The 14,737-nt window shown below is 39.7% G+C and overlaps 1 protein-coding gene across 2 annotated transcripts in view; it reads left to right on the top strand.

The window, feature by feature from the left end:
• mtmr14 (myotubularin related protein 14) overlaps positions 1 to 10,780 on the top strand; it is a 31,276-nt gene extending 20,496 nt beyond the window's left edge. For both annotated transcript variants that reach the window (XM_051948494.1, XM_051948493.1), the window contains exons 16-19: positions 372 to 504; positions 1,286 to 1,462; positions 2,959 to 3,165; positions 7,008 to 10,780. In XM_051948494.1, the coding sequence (XP_051804454.1) occupies positions 372 to 504; positions 1,286 to 1,462; positions 2,959 to 3,165; positions 7,008 to 7,188 (698 nt within the window). In that variant the 3' untranslated portion in view covers positions 7,189 to 10,780. The remainder of the gene's footprint in view (positions 1 to 371; positions 505 to 1,285; positions 1,463 to 2,958; positions 3,166 to 7,007) is intronic.
• The last annotated feature ends 3,957 nt before the right edge of the window (positions 10,781 to 14,737 follow it).

Below are 14,737 nucleotides of genomic sequence, written 5' to 3'. Positions count from 1 at the left end.
AGTGTCTTTAAATCTTCCAGAACTTTGAAGTTTAAGCAAATTTAAAGCCCCGAGTCTGACGCAATGAGGAATAACAAAGGTTGTGTTTACTGTGAGCTCAGACAGTGTTGGAGCAAAGACACAACAATAAGATGAAGAGATAACACAGGCTTCTTGTCTGTTTAGAAATTTGCAAGGCCTAAGTCCAAAACATGTTGCGTCACAAACTGCAGACTTTTAACCCTCAATAGAAAACTCACATCCGTATACTTCCATCTTTCTCTACTTGATATTTTAAGTAGGCCCAAGACGTATGTTTCCATATTTGTGCTTGTAAATCCACACATTGGGCTGCCGTGTTCAGTAAAGAACTGCTGTGTGTTTGGGTTCAGAGTCCAGGGATCGAGGGAGTGTGACCAGTCTGGGCAGTGACTTTTCCCTCATCACTGAGGAGGCGGGCGGCGCCTCCAGCCTCACCAATGACACTGTGGACCCGTTCTCCAGCCAACCCCAGGCCTCCAGCTGGTCAGCATCACACACAGACACACAATTGAAGGATCCATTCCTTCAATATATTCTTAATCATGTTTCTGTAAAGTTGATGGTTACTCCTACATGTAGTTTGTCGTTCACATTCTGTCAGTGTCTTCCAGTTTGTGTAATTTTCACTGGTAGAAACATGAAACGCATCGGTCTGCACCAGGAATGTATATCAGTTTAGAAAAAGCTATTTTGTCTGGAATCTACACAAAGCGCTAAATAGATTTTTGTGTATTTGTAATTGTCATTACAAGACCCTAAGATCAAGATTACATCCTTTGGTACGCAGGAAAGTTTACCTACATTTTAGGGATGTCCCGGCTTTAGCCCCGGATTTGGACAGATTTGGATCAATGTAGCAAAAAATTAACAAACATTTGCAGAGAGAATTTTCTATGAAGATGATTCAATCAAAATCAAATCGGCTCCTCTTCTTTTTCTTTTTAGTATGCAACAAATGCCGCTGTGTGAAGCACCCTGGATGTCTGTCTGGTTATTTTGGCTTTTTAAATTTTAGTTGGCTCGTGGTTTTTGTTTGTTTTTTGGGGTGTTTGTGTATAGTCACCTTGTACAGTACAGTTTTGGTTGCTTTGTAGTCACTCTGGGAATCTGGGCTGGTGTTTTTGAGGCTTCATGTAGTTTCTGTTCTAAATACTTTGGTTTGCCACTCTTGATACTTGGATCTTGGAATCTGTGGTTTTGACAATAAAAGATAAAAAGGAAGCCGCTCTTCTGGGGATGCTGATGTTTTCTCCTCTCTTCTCAGGAGGAAAGGCCCCACTTCCTCCCCTCAGATGGTAGTGTGGAATAAACAGAACCCTCTGGATGAGCAGCTCTCCCATCCCCTTAACGAGGCCAGGTCTTCCAGTTCCTCCTCCTCCAACCAGTCTGAACACGCTGTCACTCGAACCGGCAGCAGTCCGCTGGCTGTCCCCGGCAGAAGGTAAATCAGTCGATTCAACTTCAGCTGCTTCAAGTTTGCGTGACATTTTATTTTTATACCCACACTTAACTTCAGCGGTGTAAATTTTGGATGATCGCCAGAGGCACTGTTTCCACTCTTCTTTATTTTACTGGCTGTGCACCAGCAGAGCCTGTTCTCTTTCACTGATGCATGTGGAACAGTAATCAGGCTACAGAAGAGCTAATGTGATGTGCTGCTGGCAGTGTTTGTCATTTTCCACTGGGGAAGCATTGTTCAGTGCTGCAGCTTAAAAATTCCAACTATTTTCAAACAAATTGCAAAATGTAGTTGTTTCCTCTCAACAGTTTTGCGAACTTCAGTACAACATTCACTGTTTAATTGATTTATAACATGATGGAGAATTACCACCAAGACACTTTAAAAAATGTGACTGTCACAGACGGAGGATGGCATTAATTTGTAAAGCTTTTGGGTCAGACAGACTTTTTAATGTGTATTCTAAATTGCAGCTTTACGATTTACCAACTGCAGTCTTTGAAATTGTGATTTTGATTTGAAAAAGATGAATCATTCAGCTCTAGTTAGTGCCTGGTCTGTGTTGAAGTCTGTTTCTGCTTGAGGTGATGCTTTGGTTAAAGAGCTGCTGTTCTCCATCAGTGGTGCTGATTGAAGGTTGGAAAGCTTTCGACTCTTCTCCTTTCACACCTTTCTGATGTCAGATTGCACCAGTCTGTATCCGACTATTTCTATAAATGTCTAAAGCAGATAAGTTACCATTCTCAGCTGTGCAGAGATAAGAGTACGCTGGGTTTCCCTCTCTAGAGAGCAGTCTTTTTCATTTATTATACGGTTATTTCTGTCCTTTTTCATGTGAACAACAGAGTGCAACACCGTAAATGTGTTCCAAGAATGTCTCAAAATATGATCAGTTGTCTCCATTTTGAAATAACTGCTGCCTCTGTGACAACCAGCCTCTCTCTCACACTTTTGATTTCTGACTTGTCAGACAGCACATTGTACAAACCCCCTCTTCTCTGATTGATTGTCTCTAAAGACGACTGGTTGGGGTTATATTTAGGTGAATATTGTGCTTGTGCCCTTTGCTAGTTTGAAAGAGGGGGAAATAGTTAGCAAATCTGTTTATTTTACCAACCTGTGTCTGAAGTAAAAGTCGCAGAAGGAGAGTCCCAGATAAGTAGGCAGAGGAACTCAAAGCTTTGGAGACGAATAGGCATCAGTAGCACCGTTAGATACAGCAAAGACGGTGTCATTATGGGTGTGCAGTGGTTAGATTGTAGGTTAATACCTTTCAGTTTGCTTCTCCTTTATAACATTTCAGATACCGATTCTTTACCTTGTTGAACACACAGATTGGTGTTGTTTGTTATTCAACCCTTAAGAGAAGCCTTGCAGCTCTGTTAAGACTCTCAAGAGAAGTTGTGCACATGACGCTTGTTGATAAGCGCTATTCTCTCGTTCTTTTATGTTTAATCTTCTGTGTCTGTCATCTGTAGGTTAGCAGCAGACTATCCTCGGTCCAGCTCCTCGCTCTCCACAGACTACGGGAGTTGGCAGATAGTTTCCGGCTGTGGCAGCATCCACGACCACGCCCATTTCCCTCCACCTCTGGCCTCAGCTTCCTCCACCTCTTCTGCTGTTGCTGCTGCCTACGACTCCCCTCTACCCTTCAGCTTTCAGGACGAAGGACCCAGCGGACGAATGTAAGTAAAGCTGGAACCTCTCCGCCGTAGTCCAGATCACTGAAAACAGGACGTGTAGGAAGTAAGGTGTGGATATAAGGCAGTGATTTATGAGCTTTTTATTGACGGTAAGGAAAATAAGCTCCATTTGAAAGGTGATGTTATGATCACTAAATTATCAAGTTATAAAGTTCTGCCAAGGGATAAGTTTGCTTTCTGTACAGCATGCATGGTGGTTTGACCTTGTGACCACATGTGCTCATTTACTTCTATTAGCTCCTCAGCTACTGACAGGAGGCATTTCCTGGATTACAAAGTTCTATTATTATTGAGTATTTTTGTGCATTTTGATGTTCTTTAGAATATTTTGTGGTCATTATGAGCATTTTTGTGTCTATTTGTGGTCATTTTGAGTTTTTTTTTCATGATATTATTCAGTATTTTTGTGCATTTTGAGGCTCTTTAGAGTATTTGTGGTTATTATTGTGGTCATTTCCTCTTTCGGTTGATGTTTTGTGTCTCTGTAGTCATGATGTGTGTGTTTGTGGTTATTTTGAGCCACTTTGTTTATTTTCTTTCTCTTTATGGCCATTTTGTGTCTCCTTGTTGTTTTATGTGTCTTAGTGGTCATTTTATATCTATTTGTGGTCCTTTTGGGTGTTTTTGTGGTTACTTTGTGTATTTTTGTGATCATTCTGAAGTCCAAAGGTCACAGTTGGACGTGGTTGAGGGATCCTGTTGACATGAAGAGAAAAAGTGAATCCGCTGCGTTTTTCTCAGTGGAAAAATTCTGCCTGCGCACTAATTGACTTCCTGAATGGTTATGGAACAGCTATGATATCTTCTGTGTTGGACCTTGGCCAGGGCTGTGTACACACAGATCATCCTTTGTTCCTTCAGATTAAAATTCTACAAACCTGGCTATCTCTGTCTGCTGTTGGTAGGTGAGCTTAGACAGAAAAAAATGTGAATTGTGTGTCAGTTTTATCAGCAGATTGATGACACTATTACTGGTCTGACAGTAGCAAAATTGATCACAGGGAGATTAAGATGGGTGCCATTGACACTAAGTCTCCAATGTACAGATGGATAAGTAACCCTCTAATCTGATGTCTGACCATGTAAAATCTCAACATCTGGCTGGAGATGGCGATATTAGAGTTGCTAAGACAATGAAAACTGGTTCCTGTTACTGCAGCAAACGCTACAGTCAGGTCCATAAATGTTTGGACACTGACACAAGTGTCAGCATTTTGGCTCGACCACAATGGATTTGAAATTGAACAATTAACATGTGCTTTAATTTGAGGGTATTCACATCCAAATCAGGTGAACCATGAAGGAATTCTCACACATTTTGTATGTATATGTAAGGAACCAAAAGCAATTGGACAAACCAGCATAGTGATGAATTAAATTATCGCTTCTGTTATTTGGATGTAAATCCTTGACCGCCTGAAGTCTGGAACCCATAGACCTCACCAGATGCTGGGTTTGGTCTGTGGCGATGCTCTGCCAGGCCTCTACCACTGCTGTCTTCAGTTCCTGCTTGTTCTTGGGGCATTTTTCCTTCAGTGTTATCTTCAGCAAGTGAAATGCTTCCTCAATGTCACGGTCCAAATATTTATGGACCTGACTGTAGTCGATAAAATATTAATCCCCATCGTGATTTTTGGCCTCCCACAGGTATGTGATATTGATGTTTAAAATGCTCTGCTCATATAAAAACAGTCCATCTAGATAAGGTCACTGCCGTTAACCTTTGGTAAGTCGGACATCTGAAGACATTATTTCACTATTTTTGAAGTGAGTTTTGGTCTCATTCTTTTCTGAGTTGCTTCACTGCTGTACCCAAATAGAGACTAGAGGCTTCTCTGTGCAAAACAACCCAGCTAGCTTCTAGTTTTAGGCTACATTGATAAATTGTGGTGTGTATCGTTAAGCAGATGTTCAGTTTTAGGTACAATTTTATTTATATTTTTTCATTTAGTTCAACAAAACTGAAGAAGATCGTTGTCATCATAGTCTTGTTTTGAGGCAGATTTGTACATAAACAAGAATGTAGCTCAGCATGGAGGTGAAAGCAGCGCGCTGTTTGTTTAAATGTGACAATTAAAATACTTTGTCTTTAAAACGGAGAAATAGTCGTGATATACGAGCTAATCAGAGTCAGTTGTGTGAGAATATAACGGCCCGTGAGGCAACACGACTAATTTGTTTCATCATTTAAAGCTCTCTGTGATAACCACAAATCCACATCTGAATGTCATCTGAGGCAAAAGAACTGTTTCATAATCTGTGGTCAGTGTTAGACCATGTAAGAAAGGCTCCAAAGGTGGAAAAAGTTTCATCTTTGTCAAAATTAATCATTATTTTCTATGCAAAAGCACTCCTCTGTAAAGTCACCCCAATCATTCTGGGGTGATTATTTCCTGATAGTTATTCGGTCCTCTCCAAGAAATACTGAATACCACAATGCCAGTTTTTTCCCCAAAATCATGTGGCCTTACCTTGCACCTTAGAGATGGAAATTGAACAGCATTGCAAGTTCTCCTGACTAAGCTGCCAAAAACCCCAACCTGTCCACCCACTAATAGTTTGGTCAGACCAGTGTTGACCAGGAGCTCCCCACAAGCCTTGAAGTTTAACTTTCCCCTTTAGTTATACTTTCAACTGCTTATACCAGTTTGGTCCTCTTCAGAGTGACTTTACATCTATTGACTACCAGAGTTAACTGTTACTGTTTGCTATATCCCAGAATGTAATGTGCTGTTGTCATCAGATCAGTTTAATCTGCTACGCTGTGGTCAAATTTTTGGGATCATCTCTGTCGGCATTCATTAAAAAAAAATAAAATAAAATTTCCCAGCAGAGATGGCTTCTGCTGCCCTGGACTGATCGGAGTGATAGACTTTGAGGAAAAATCAAGGGAGATGAATTTCCATCGAGTTCTCCCTCTTGACTCATTCTCCGACTCTCGGCTCCCAGCAGGGGCCACATTTTAATTTCTGCTTGATGTGGCTGCCAAATTGAGTGTGACCCGCCAGCATCACTCGCAGACGGAGAAGGCAAATAACATCGATGCATCTTTGTTCGGAGAGAATGAGACGAGCTGGGAAGAAGGGGAGGGAAGCAGCGAGATGGTGGTGATGAGTAGTGTGAGCTCTGTGATGCTTAATTCAGGAGTACATTGTGGTCCGAGTGGATTTGCTCCAAAATATCTCTGCCTGCGTCACTCTGTGCTTCGTTTGCAGTATCTCAGCAGGTTTCAGTGCCTTATTTTTCTTGTTTTTGTTTTTATCAATCAATCGAACTTTTTTCAAAATCATAGAAACAAAAGAATCTAAAACACAGAGATTGAGGAAGTGGGGAAATGCTGTCCTAATTAAAATGTGCAATGAGGAAACATCAGATGAGACAAAATAGTATAATGTTAAACGTCTCATTAAAATAGAGATAGATGGAAGTCAAAGATTAGAGAAACAGAAAAAAATTATAAAAATGAAATAATAATCTACGTTAATTAGACAAAAATAAGTGAATATATGGAGAAATCAAATGGAATAAGTTCTAAGAAGAGATATAATCTGTCAAATCGATCAAAAGGTAGGTCTTGACTTTGCTTTTAAAATACCAACACTTTCTGCTGCCCTTAGATTTTTCTGGAAGGTTGTTATTCTGGCTTTATGGATAACTAGAAAGATGTAACTAAACGACCAGAAGAACAGAAGAAGGCTCATAAGATGAAAGCAAATCGGATAAATATGAGAACTTTCAAACTAAGATTTCCCCTCCCCTTGACCTTTCTCTTCCCGTCTTCTCATCTTGCCTCCCTCTTGCTTTGTTTCCTTTCTGCCTTGCAGGTGTCCCTTCCCTTCTGAGCGTCAGGCCCGTCTGGAGGCGGTGCGGGAAGTCTTCCTGGCAGCCTACAGCTCCACCGTCGGCCTCAAGTCCTCAGCGCCGAGCCCCTCTGGCGCCATCACCGGCCTGCTGGAGCAGTTCGCCCGCGGGGTCGGCCTCCGTGGCACCAACGCCATCGTCTGAACCCCCGTCAATGTGACTTTTGACCCTCTACCTGCTTCCATCCACCCGTAGGCGACTCTGGACTCAGTACAATAAAGTGCCAAACACCTCTGTTCAAGTTAGGGGTGAAGCATTCATTTTTTTCCCTTGACTTTTCTTTGATTTTGCATTCCCCAGATTTTTATTTTCTGTCCTCTGGGCTTATAATTTTTCACAGAGAGTTCATTTATCACATTCAGGGATGTAACTTGTCGCGTTATCAAAAAAGGGACAGTGAGAAATGTACACCTTAGAGAAAATGGTGTCTGTACCTGTTACAGCCAGAAATGAATTCTTCCTTAATCTGTTCCTGTTTTTTGTTTAAACATTTCTTCTTGCGGCGACCGTCCCATATCCAGGAAGCATTATGATTTTAGTTCTCTTATTATATGCTGCTATTCTTCTTTAGTTCAGGTGGGCAGTGAAGGTGACATAAACACAGCACTTAATATGTTCTCACAGAAATGGATCCAAGCTTTTTTTTTCTCTTTGGATTTCTAATTCGACACTGTAGATTGAAACACGATATCTAATCCATTTTAGAGCATACGGCTTTAAGCATGTAGTGTCTAGACTTACAGAGTCAGACTGAATGTTTGAAAGTGTCTGAAATCAATACTTGCAAGTAGCTCTTAGTACGGTCAGATTTATTGCTGGTATGATCTGTCTGGTGCGTCTGTCTGTACTGGCTGTGAAGTGATGCTTTGACGGGGCTATTGGGGAAAAAATCTGCAATCAACCGAAGCTTACATGAGACCTTCAGTCGTTTGTTAGCCAAAATGAGATGGTATCTTTGCCCTGCTAACTGCATATAGGTTTATTGTTGCATCTGTGCAGAGATTTCAGTCAAGATCCAGCCGGGTTAAAGATTCAAGATACTTGAAACCCACTAACCTGTGTTTACACCTTAAAGATAAGCAGTCATGGAGAACTCGCTCACTTTTCTGCATTAAAAACTCTTCCGGAAAAACTCTTAAGAACTTCATACTTAAAAGGCCGTAACTGTGATGATACCATTTTGATTTATCTCACTTCGACTCCTGAAGCCTCAAACATTAGTTTTGGAATTTTAGAATACATCTTTGCACAGAATAACTCGGACCTTATTGTTGTAAGTGTATTTGTACCACAGAGTCGTCTTTCACTGCCAGTGTTAGATAGATAAGAAGATCACACGGAGCATGTAGGGCATGAGTAAGGTAGTCTTGAAAGCAGTCCAGTCTTGCCTCTTTGCGATCGTTTCTTCAGTCTTTTCTTCACTTTCTCTGAACAAACGAGACTCATCCACGCTAACTTTTCATGTTGCCAGTTACAAATATCTCCATATCCTCTACTTGAGTCCATATCTCCCGTAGCACTGACGTGGTAGCACAAGAGACACTGAGCGTCGTGGTAGCAAATCTGTGAACCGAAGGCCTTTTCAATGTCATTGGACTCCGGTGAAGGGAGGTCCACTTGATTCCTGCCAGTGCTGAGATTCCCACCCAGCTATTATCACACAGAAACATGTGCGCCTTCGTTCAGGTCATGCTTGGACAGACAGTTCTACCCAGGTTACTCTTCTCGGGTAGATTCAGACTTGAGGTTTTCTTTAAGCTTGTCGGTGTTGCCAAACTGTTTTGACGGCTGCTGTACCTCAGGACCTTTTGCTGTGCCTTTTTTTTTTTTTTTTGGATTGTTTTTTAACCTTCAGTAATACTGGATCAGATCTGTGGTCCAGCTTCAGGTGTATTTTCTGTTTCTTATAGAGGGGGGAGGTTGGGGTTTCGGTGCTGTTTGTGTAATGAAAGTTTTGACTGTAGAGTGTTAGCAGAGTTAGCTTTGCAGTAAAACATTTTGGGGGGATTTTCATGTACTCATCTGATTACAAGTTTTTGTTGTACAGGAATATAAAACTGTCGAGTCTTACAGACACACCTGTGAAGTGGTGGTGGGATATCGGTTCGTCATTCACACAAAGGCTTTCATTTCTACATTGGAATACGGTTGAAGAGGATTTTATTGTTTTTGTAGATTAAGTCTAAGGAGGAAATTTGGGAAATGTAATTTGAGAGTGAAATGAGAAGATTGACACCAATATCATATCTCTGTGATGAATGCAGAGCTAGAGACAGGAATGTTTAGCCAAGATTAGCATAAAGACTAGCTAGCTAGTTAAAAAATATACATACCAACACATTGAAAGCTCATGATTGACCACACTGTATCCAGTTATTTGAAGCAAAGAGAACCTTAAAAGGACAGTTGGACGTTTTTGGTAAAGTTATGCGGCCGTACAGTGTCCTGATCAGCAAGTTTGGTTGATGGCACAGTGCAACATTTCTGTTTAGGTAGAAGTTAAGTGAACATACAATATGTGTTAATCATTTTTAATACTTTTTAAGAGTTTCCCCTCACTTTCATTATTTATGCTAAGCTAGGCTAACTACATTCAGACTCCAACTCTGTGCTAAACACACAAGCTTCCAAACTTTTCATTTCACTCTAATTAAAAAGGCAAATTAGTACATTTCTCATAGAAATAATTTCTTGAACTGACAGCATTTCTATATTCTGCTAGCCAATTTTTTTTAATCCTGCAAAAAAAAACAAAAAAAACATGCAAAGCTATTTTAAGTCACTTTCATCTTCAACCATTTTCTTTCTTGATGCATTACAGAATTTTAGTTCATACTACCCCATGTGTCAGTTCTTTGCACGGTCAGTCAAAATGGATCAGTTTTGTTAAGTCTATTTTTTTTAACAATCCAGCTAGCTCCGTTTCCCCTTGCTTCCAGTATTTATGCTAAGCTAGGCTAACTACATCCGGACTCCTACTCTGTACAAAACACACAAACTTCAAAACTTTTTATTTTACTCTACTCAAAAGGCAAATTACCACATTTCTCATCGAAATCTGTTTTTTGTTTGTTTTTTTTTAAATCCCACAAAACACGTGCTACTCTATTTTTAAATCGCTTAATTAAAGAAGTTCGTGAATTTGTTCGATATCACCTGGTGTCAGTTCTTTGCATGGTCAGCCAAAATGCATCAGTGTTATACCTCCAAACCTCTGTTCTTTTCAGGCATGGCTTCATCTCCCTGTCAAGCTTTCATTTTAAAATATCTTCTTTTAAATTAGAGATTGGTTTGTTTTTAAATTCGTAGCATTTCTTTCTCTTTTGGTAGAATTTCTGCTACCTGCCTGTAGCTAATCAGCTACAGATCACCCTAAAAAAAGTATCTACATAGGATAAACAATTAAACCTGAACGCATTTCAAATACAGATAATTTCCTGACGTGTTTTGCTCATTCGTTATGCTTGACGTCCTCCCAATCAATCTTAATTGTGGCAGATAATTGCTTTGTTTAGCGAGAACATTTTTAACTCTGAAGATGCTGCATTGCACTTGTCCCAGTGTCCTCTGTATGAAGGGTTTTTTCTTTGTACAGTTGGTGCATTTTTAAAATAATTCTACCTTCTGTTTTTCTCTTTTGGTTATAAATTGCTCTTAATTGTTAGCAAGTGACAGGTTACAGTGAGAAGTGAACTGAACTGCAGGTGGCAATTGTGAATAAAGGAAATGAAAGCAACGTATTTCCTTATTTCTTTCTTGTACACGTCGATTTACTTTAGCAGATATTGTCAGTAGCTGTATTCTTGTGCTTCTGATTTAATCATTATCCTCCATGTTGAGACATATTAAGTATTTTTATCATTTCCCACTCCTTGTCTATAGACTTCTACAGGGTGGGCCATAGGTTTCCATACATGGGGGGGAAAAGAAAACCATTTTTATTTATATAATGTGCTTTATGTGATTACCATTGTTTCGAAAGCACATTAGTATGTGTTTTCCACTGTTGATGAACTTGCATTAGCACAGTTGAAGTTATACTTGTCATGGCGTTGGTGATACGTTCCTTGAAATGATTTTTGTCTCGTGTCTTCACCTGATACACCATGGTCTTCAAGCGCCCAAAAAGGTAGCGTCAAACGCATCTTCTAGGGTATCTGAAACATAAAAAATATATACTGACAGTCAATAGAAACTTTGAGGTAGAAATGTACGCAGAATTCTACTTGTAGGGGGGTTGTAATTATTCATTGTGGATTTACTGATGATCTAATGCCCTGGGAGTTGAGATAATGAGTTGTCATTTTGTCATGATTCATTGCACATGGGTTGGTCACTTTGCAAAAGTGAACCAAATACACACCAAGCAATACTCAGTGAGTATCTGCACAATTTGAGAATGGGTTTTGAAGGCCTATATAAAGACCCAAAAAAGGCCACCATTGTTAGTCCAGTGAACAGCATCATGCCGCGTCTATCACATGAACAACGTCTCCGGGCACTGGGTATGGTGGAGGCCGGTTTGAGCTACAGTGATGTATCCAGGCGTATGGGCTGTTCCCAACCCACAATCAGAAGCCTGGTCCAAAGCATGCGCCGACGGATTGCTGCCTGCATCGAAACAAATGGAGGCCATACTCGGTATTGACTGTTGCGACTTTGTGTTTGACAGGTGCCGTTTTCTTTTGTGAAATTCTTTATTTTGAAATCATTCTTGAAACTTTAGATTTTTGTTTCTGTATGCCAATATGCTAAACGAATGATTTATATGAAGAAAATCCAGTTTCGGGCTTCAAAATAAAAATTATGTTGAAAAATATGGTCTCAAAGTTTTTAATGACTGTCAGTGTACATTATACATTTTCCTATGCATGGAAGCTTATGGCCCACCCTGTATATAGTAAACTAAGTGGGGAACTTCTCAGCCAAAATGACATTTTTGGACACTACTCGTCTATCTGTGCTGTTATTTACATCACTGCTGTCACTTAATCAAAACCAGATCAGATCATTGCCAGCTATGGTAGTGAAACGACTAGCATTTTTGTGATAAATTCATATTCTGCTAAGCAAATTTTCCAAATTTAAAAAATGAGAATAACTTTTTCTGCGTTGTCATATGTCACTCTGCTTCATTTAGACATATAAATCCTAATTGTTATTTTCCATTTAAATATTTTCACACCCTAACTCATGGATTTGCCTTGTGACTACTTACATTTTGACAAGCTATGTATGTAAAATAAAGATGTATTCCATTGAAAACGGGGCTTAGCACTACAAAATACATCTTAACCCTGTAAAATAGCCATCAGAAATCTGGAAATGCCATCAGTCCTCAGTCGACTTTCTCATCTGTTGCCAGTCTCCTTCAACACAATGCTACAATGATATACTGCTCAAGGTGCATTGTGGGAAACTTTGAGTGCATTATATGTGGTGTAACCATAGGAACTTAACATTCAGAAAGCACTTCAAAATGGTGAACTCGCCAAATAGTGTATAGTGACTGATTTCAGACACAGTCCAGGCTGAAACATACAGAAGTATCCTTTAAATCAAATTTGAAACTTGCTTGTGCTGGAATAATCAATCAATCACACATTCAACGTTATGCTAAGTCTATAACATATCTGAGATGTTTTTGTTGGTACACTGGAGAAACCAGCATTGTATTATCTTTAAAAAAGCTGCACTTCTACTGTAAATTCTACAGAGGGTTTTCTGTCTGTGTGTGTGAGCTGTTGGTGCTGTTTAATATTGTTTTCAGCAGTTGATGCTACAGTAGCTTTTCTGTCCAGATCAGTCTTGATAATCCTTGATCCTGCTGCCGGTTCAGCAGTTACACTTCTCTGGAACACCTTTGGTAAGTACTGACCACTGCATGCTGCTGTGGAGATGTTCTGACCCAGTCGTATAATCAACACTGTTTTGTTCTTGTCAGAGTTGCTCAGAATCTTACTGCTGCTTCCAGCACATCAGTTCAGCAACTTGCTGCCTCATACATCCACCCTTTGACAGGTACCATTGTAAGGAGATAACAAACTGTCATTACGTCACCTGTCAGTTTCGATGCTGTGGCTGATTGATGTAGAAAGAAGAAAAACTGACTTGACTTGTTTATATAATGGTAATATGACAGGTATGAAAACCACATCCCTTACACTAACTCCTCATTTATGATAGAATTCAGTTTAAGATTCTGTTGATCACTTTTAAATCTCTTCATGGTCTGGCTCCACTCTACATATCTGAACTTTTAACACCATAATCTGCACCTCAGACCTCTGAGATTTGAAACCAGCTGCTGTTAAATATCCCACATTCCAGGCTGAAAACAAGGGAAACTTTCATTGTTTTAGCCCCAGAACAGCTCAGTGAGTGCCCCTGTTTAAAAAAACTTTAAGTTTGAATAGCCAGGCTTTCTTTGTGTGAGTCGTCTTGACGAAAAGTAAACCCCAGTCAGCGATAACAGATATCACAAATGTGAATTAACAACTTTCTTAGTTAACTCAGATTTTCTGCTTCAGACTCAGTCACACTGAAGGACTGGTTTAACGTATCATGTGAGTCTTCTTCTGCCCTAAATAGAACAATGGTGTCCCACTTGTTTTAGGAAGCAGGTTGTTTTAAAGAAGAACAATGACAAATATTAAAGTTTACATTGGTGAAGTGCTGCTACTGCAAATGATGCAGGACAGAAAAGCTAGTAGAAAACTGTTAATCATGTCTTAATATATTTATTTATCAATCAGTGCTTTATTTCTAACTGACAGCTGCACGTTAAAACTGTTACACTTTAAACTTCATATACTGAAACACGGTGTGACACTGTCCCATAATGCAGGATATCACCTTTGACCAAGTTAGCTCCACAGAATCAGTTACTATGGTGATCTATCAGGTTAAAAGACAGCCACCTTTGTGAGACAAAAACGCTGACTGTAGGCTCAACATACCTCCTGTTTTGTAGTACAGCCCTCAGCATTAGTAGTGCATTTTATTCCCTCTCTCATGTTCTGTTTTTAGTCTTACTGTTTCATCTAGTATTTTAATATTTTATTTTAATAAGAAAATAAAGCTGGTCTCCTTGTCAGACATCAGGATGAGGAGGCTTACAAACTGGTCTTATGGTCGCCTACATGTAGCAAAACTAACAGAAGAAGATGACCTCCAGATTACATGGACTGTCTGTGTAAAGACACTGGTGCACTGATGACAAATGAGATCAAGTCATCAATGACAGACCTCATAGTCTGGGGAGGGACTGTTGATTCTTTCCAAAGTGCAGTGACAATTTGTGAAGCACTTTGAAACAGATAACTCCGTCTTACAAATTTTCAGAAAACTTACATTTTTACTGTTTACTTGAGATAATAACACTAATAATTTATTTTTTCTCTATTTTGTCATGTATTTTTCTACTGAGTCAAATCCACTCAACTTCAGTTTGATTGATATTATCTCAAGTAAACAATAAACAAAAAAGTTTTCTGAAAATTTATCAAAGCAGAGTTATCTGTTGTTGCAAATAAACTCTTCAATCATTATTATTATTATCATCTGTTTTTTAAAAATAGCTTCTTCCCACCTGCTGTTGCCTGTCTCCTACCCGAGTCTATCGTGGCACTAATCGCCCTCCATACAGGGACCACAAGTTGCGTCCCGACGCAGCCAGAAGAACTTGTGGAGG

The sequence above is a fragment of the Acanthochromis polyacanthus genome, chromosome 5, assembly GCF_021347895.1.
Source record: "Acanthochromis polyacanthus isolate Apoly-LR-REF ecotype Palm Island chromosome 5, KAUST_Apoly_ChrSc, whole genome shotgun sequence".
Lineage (NCBI taxonomy): Eukaryota > Metazoa > Chordata > Actinopteri > Pomacentridae > Acanthochromis > Acanthochromis polyacanthus.
The sequence above is the reverse complement of the archived record's forward strand: the minus strand, read 5'-3'. Positions and strand labels throughout refer to the sequence as shown.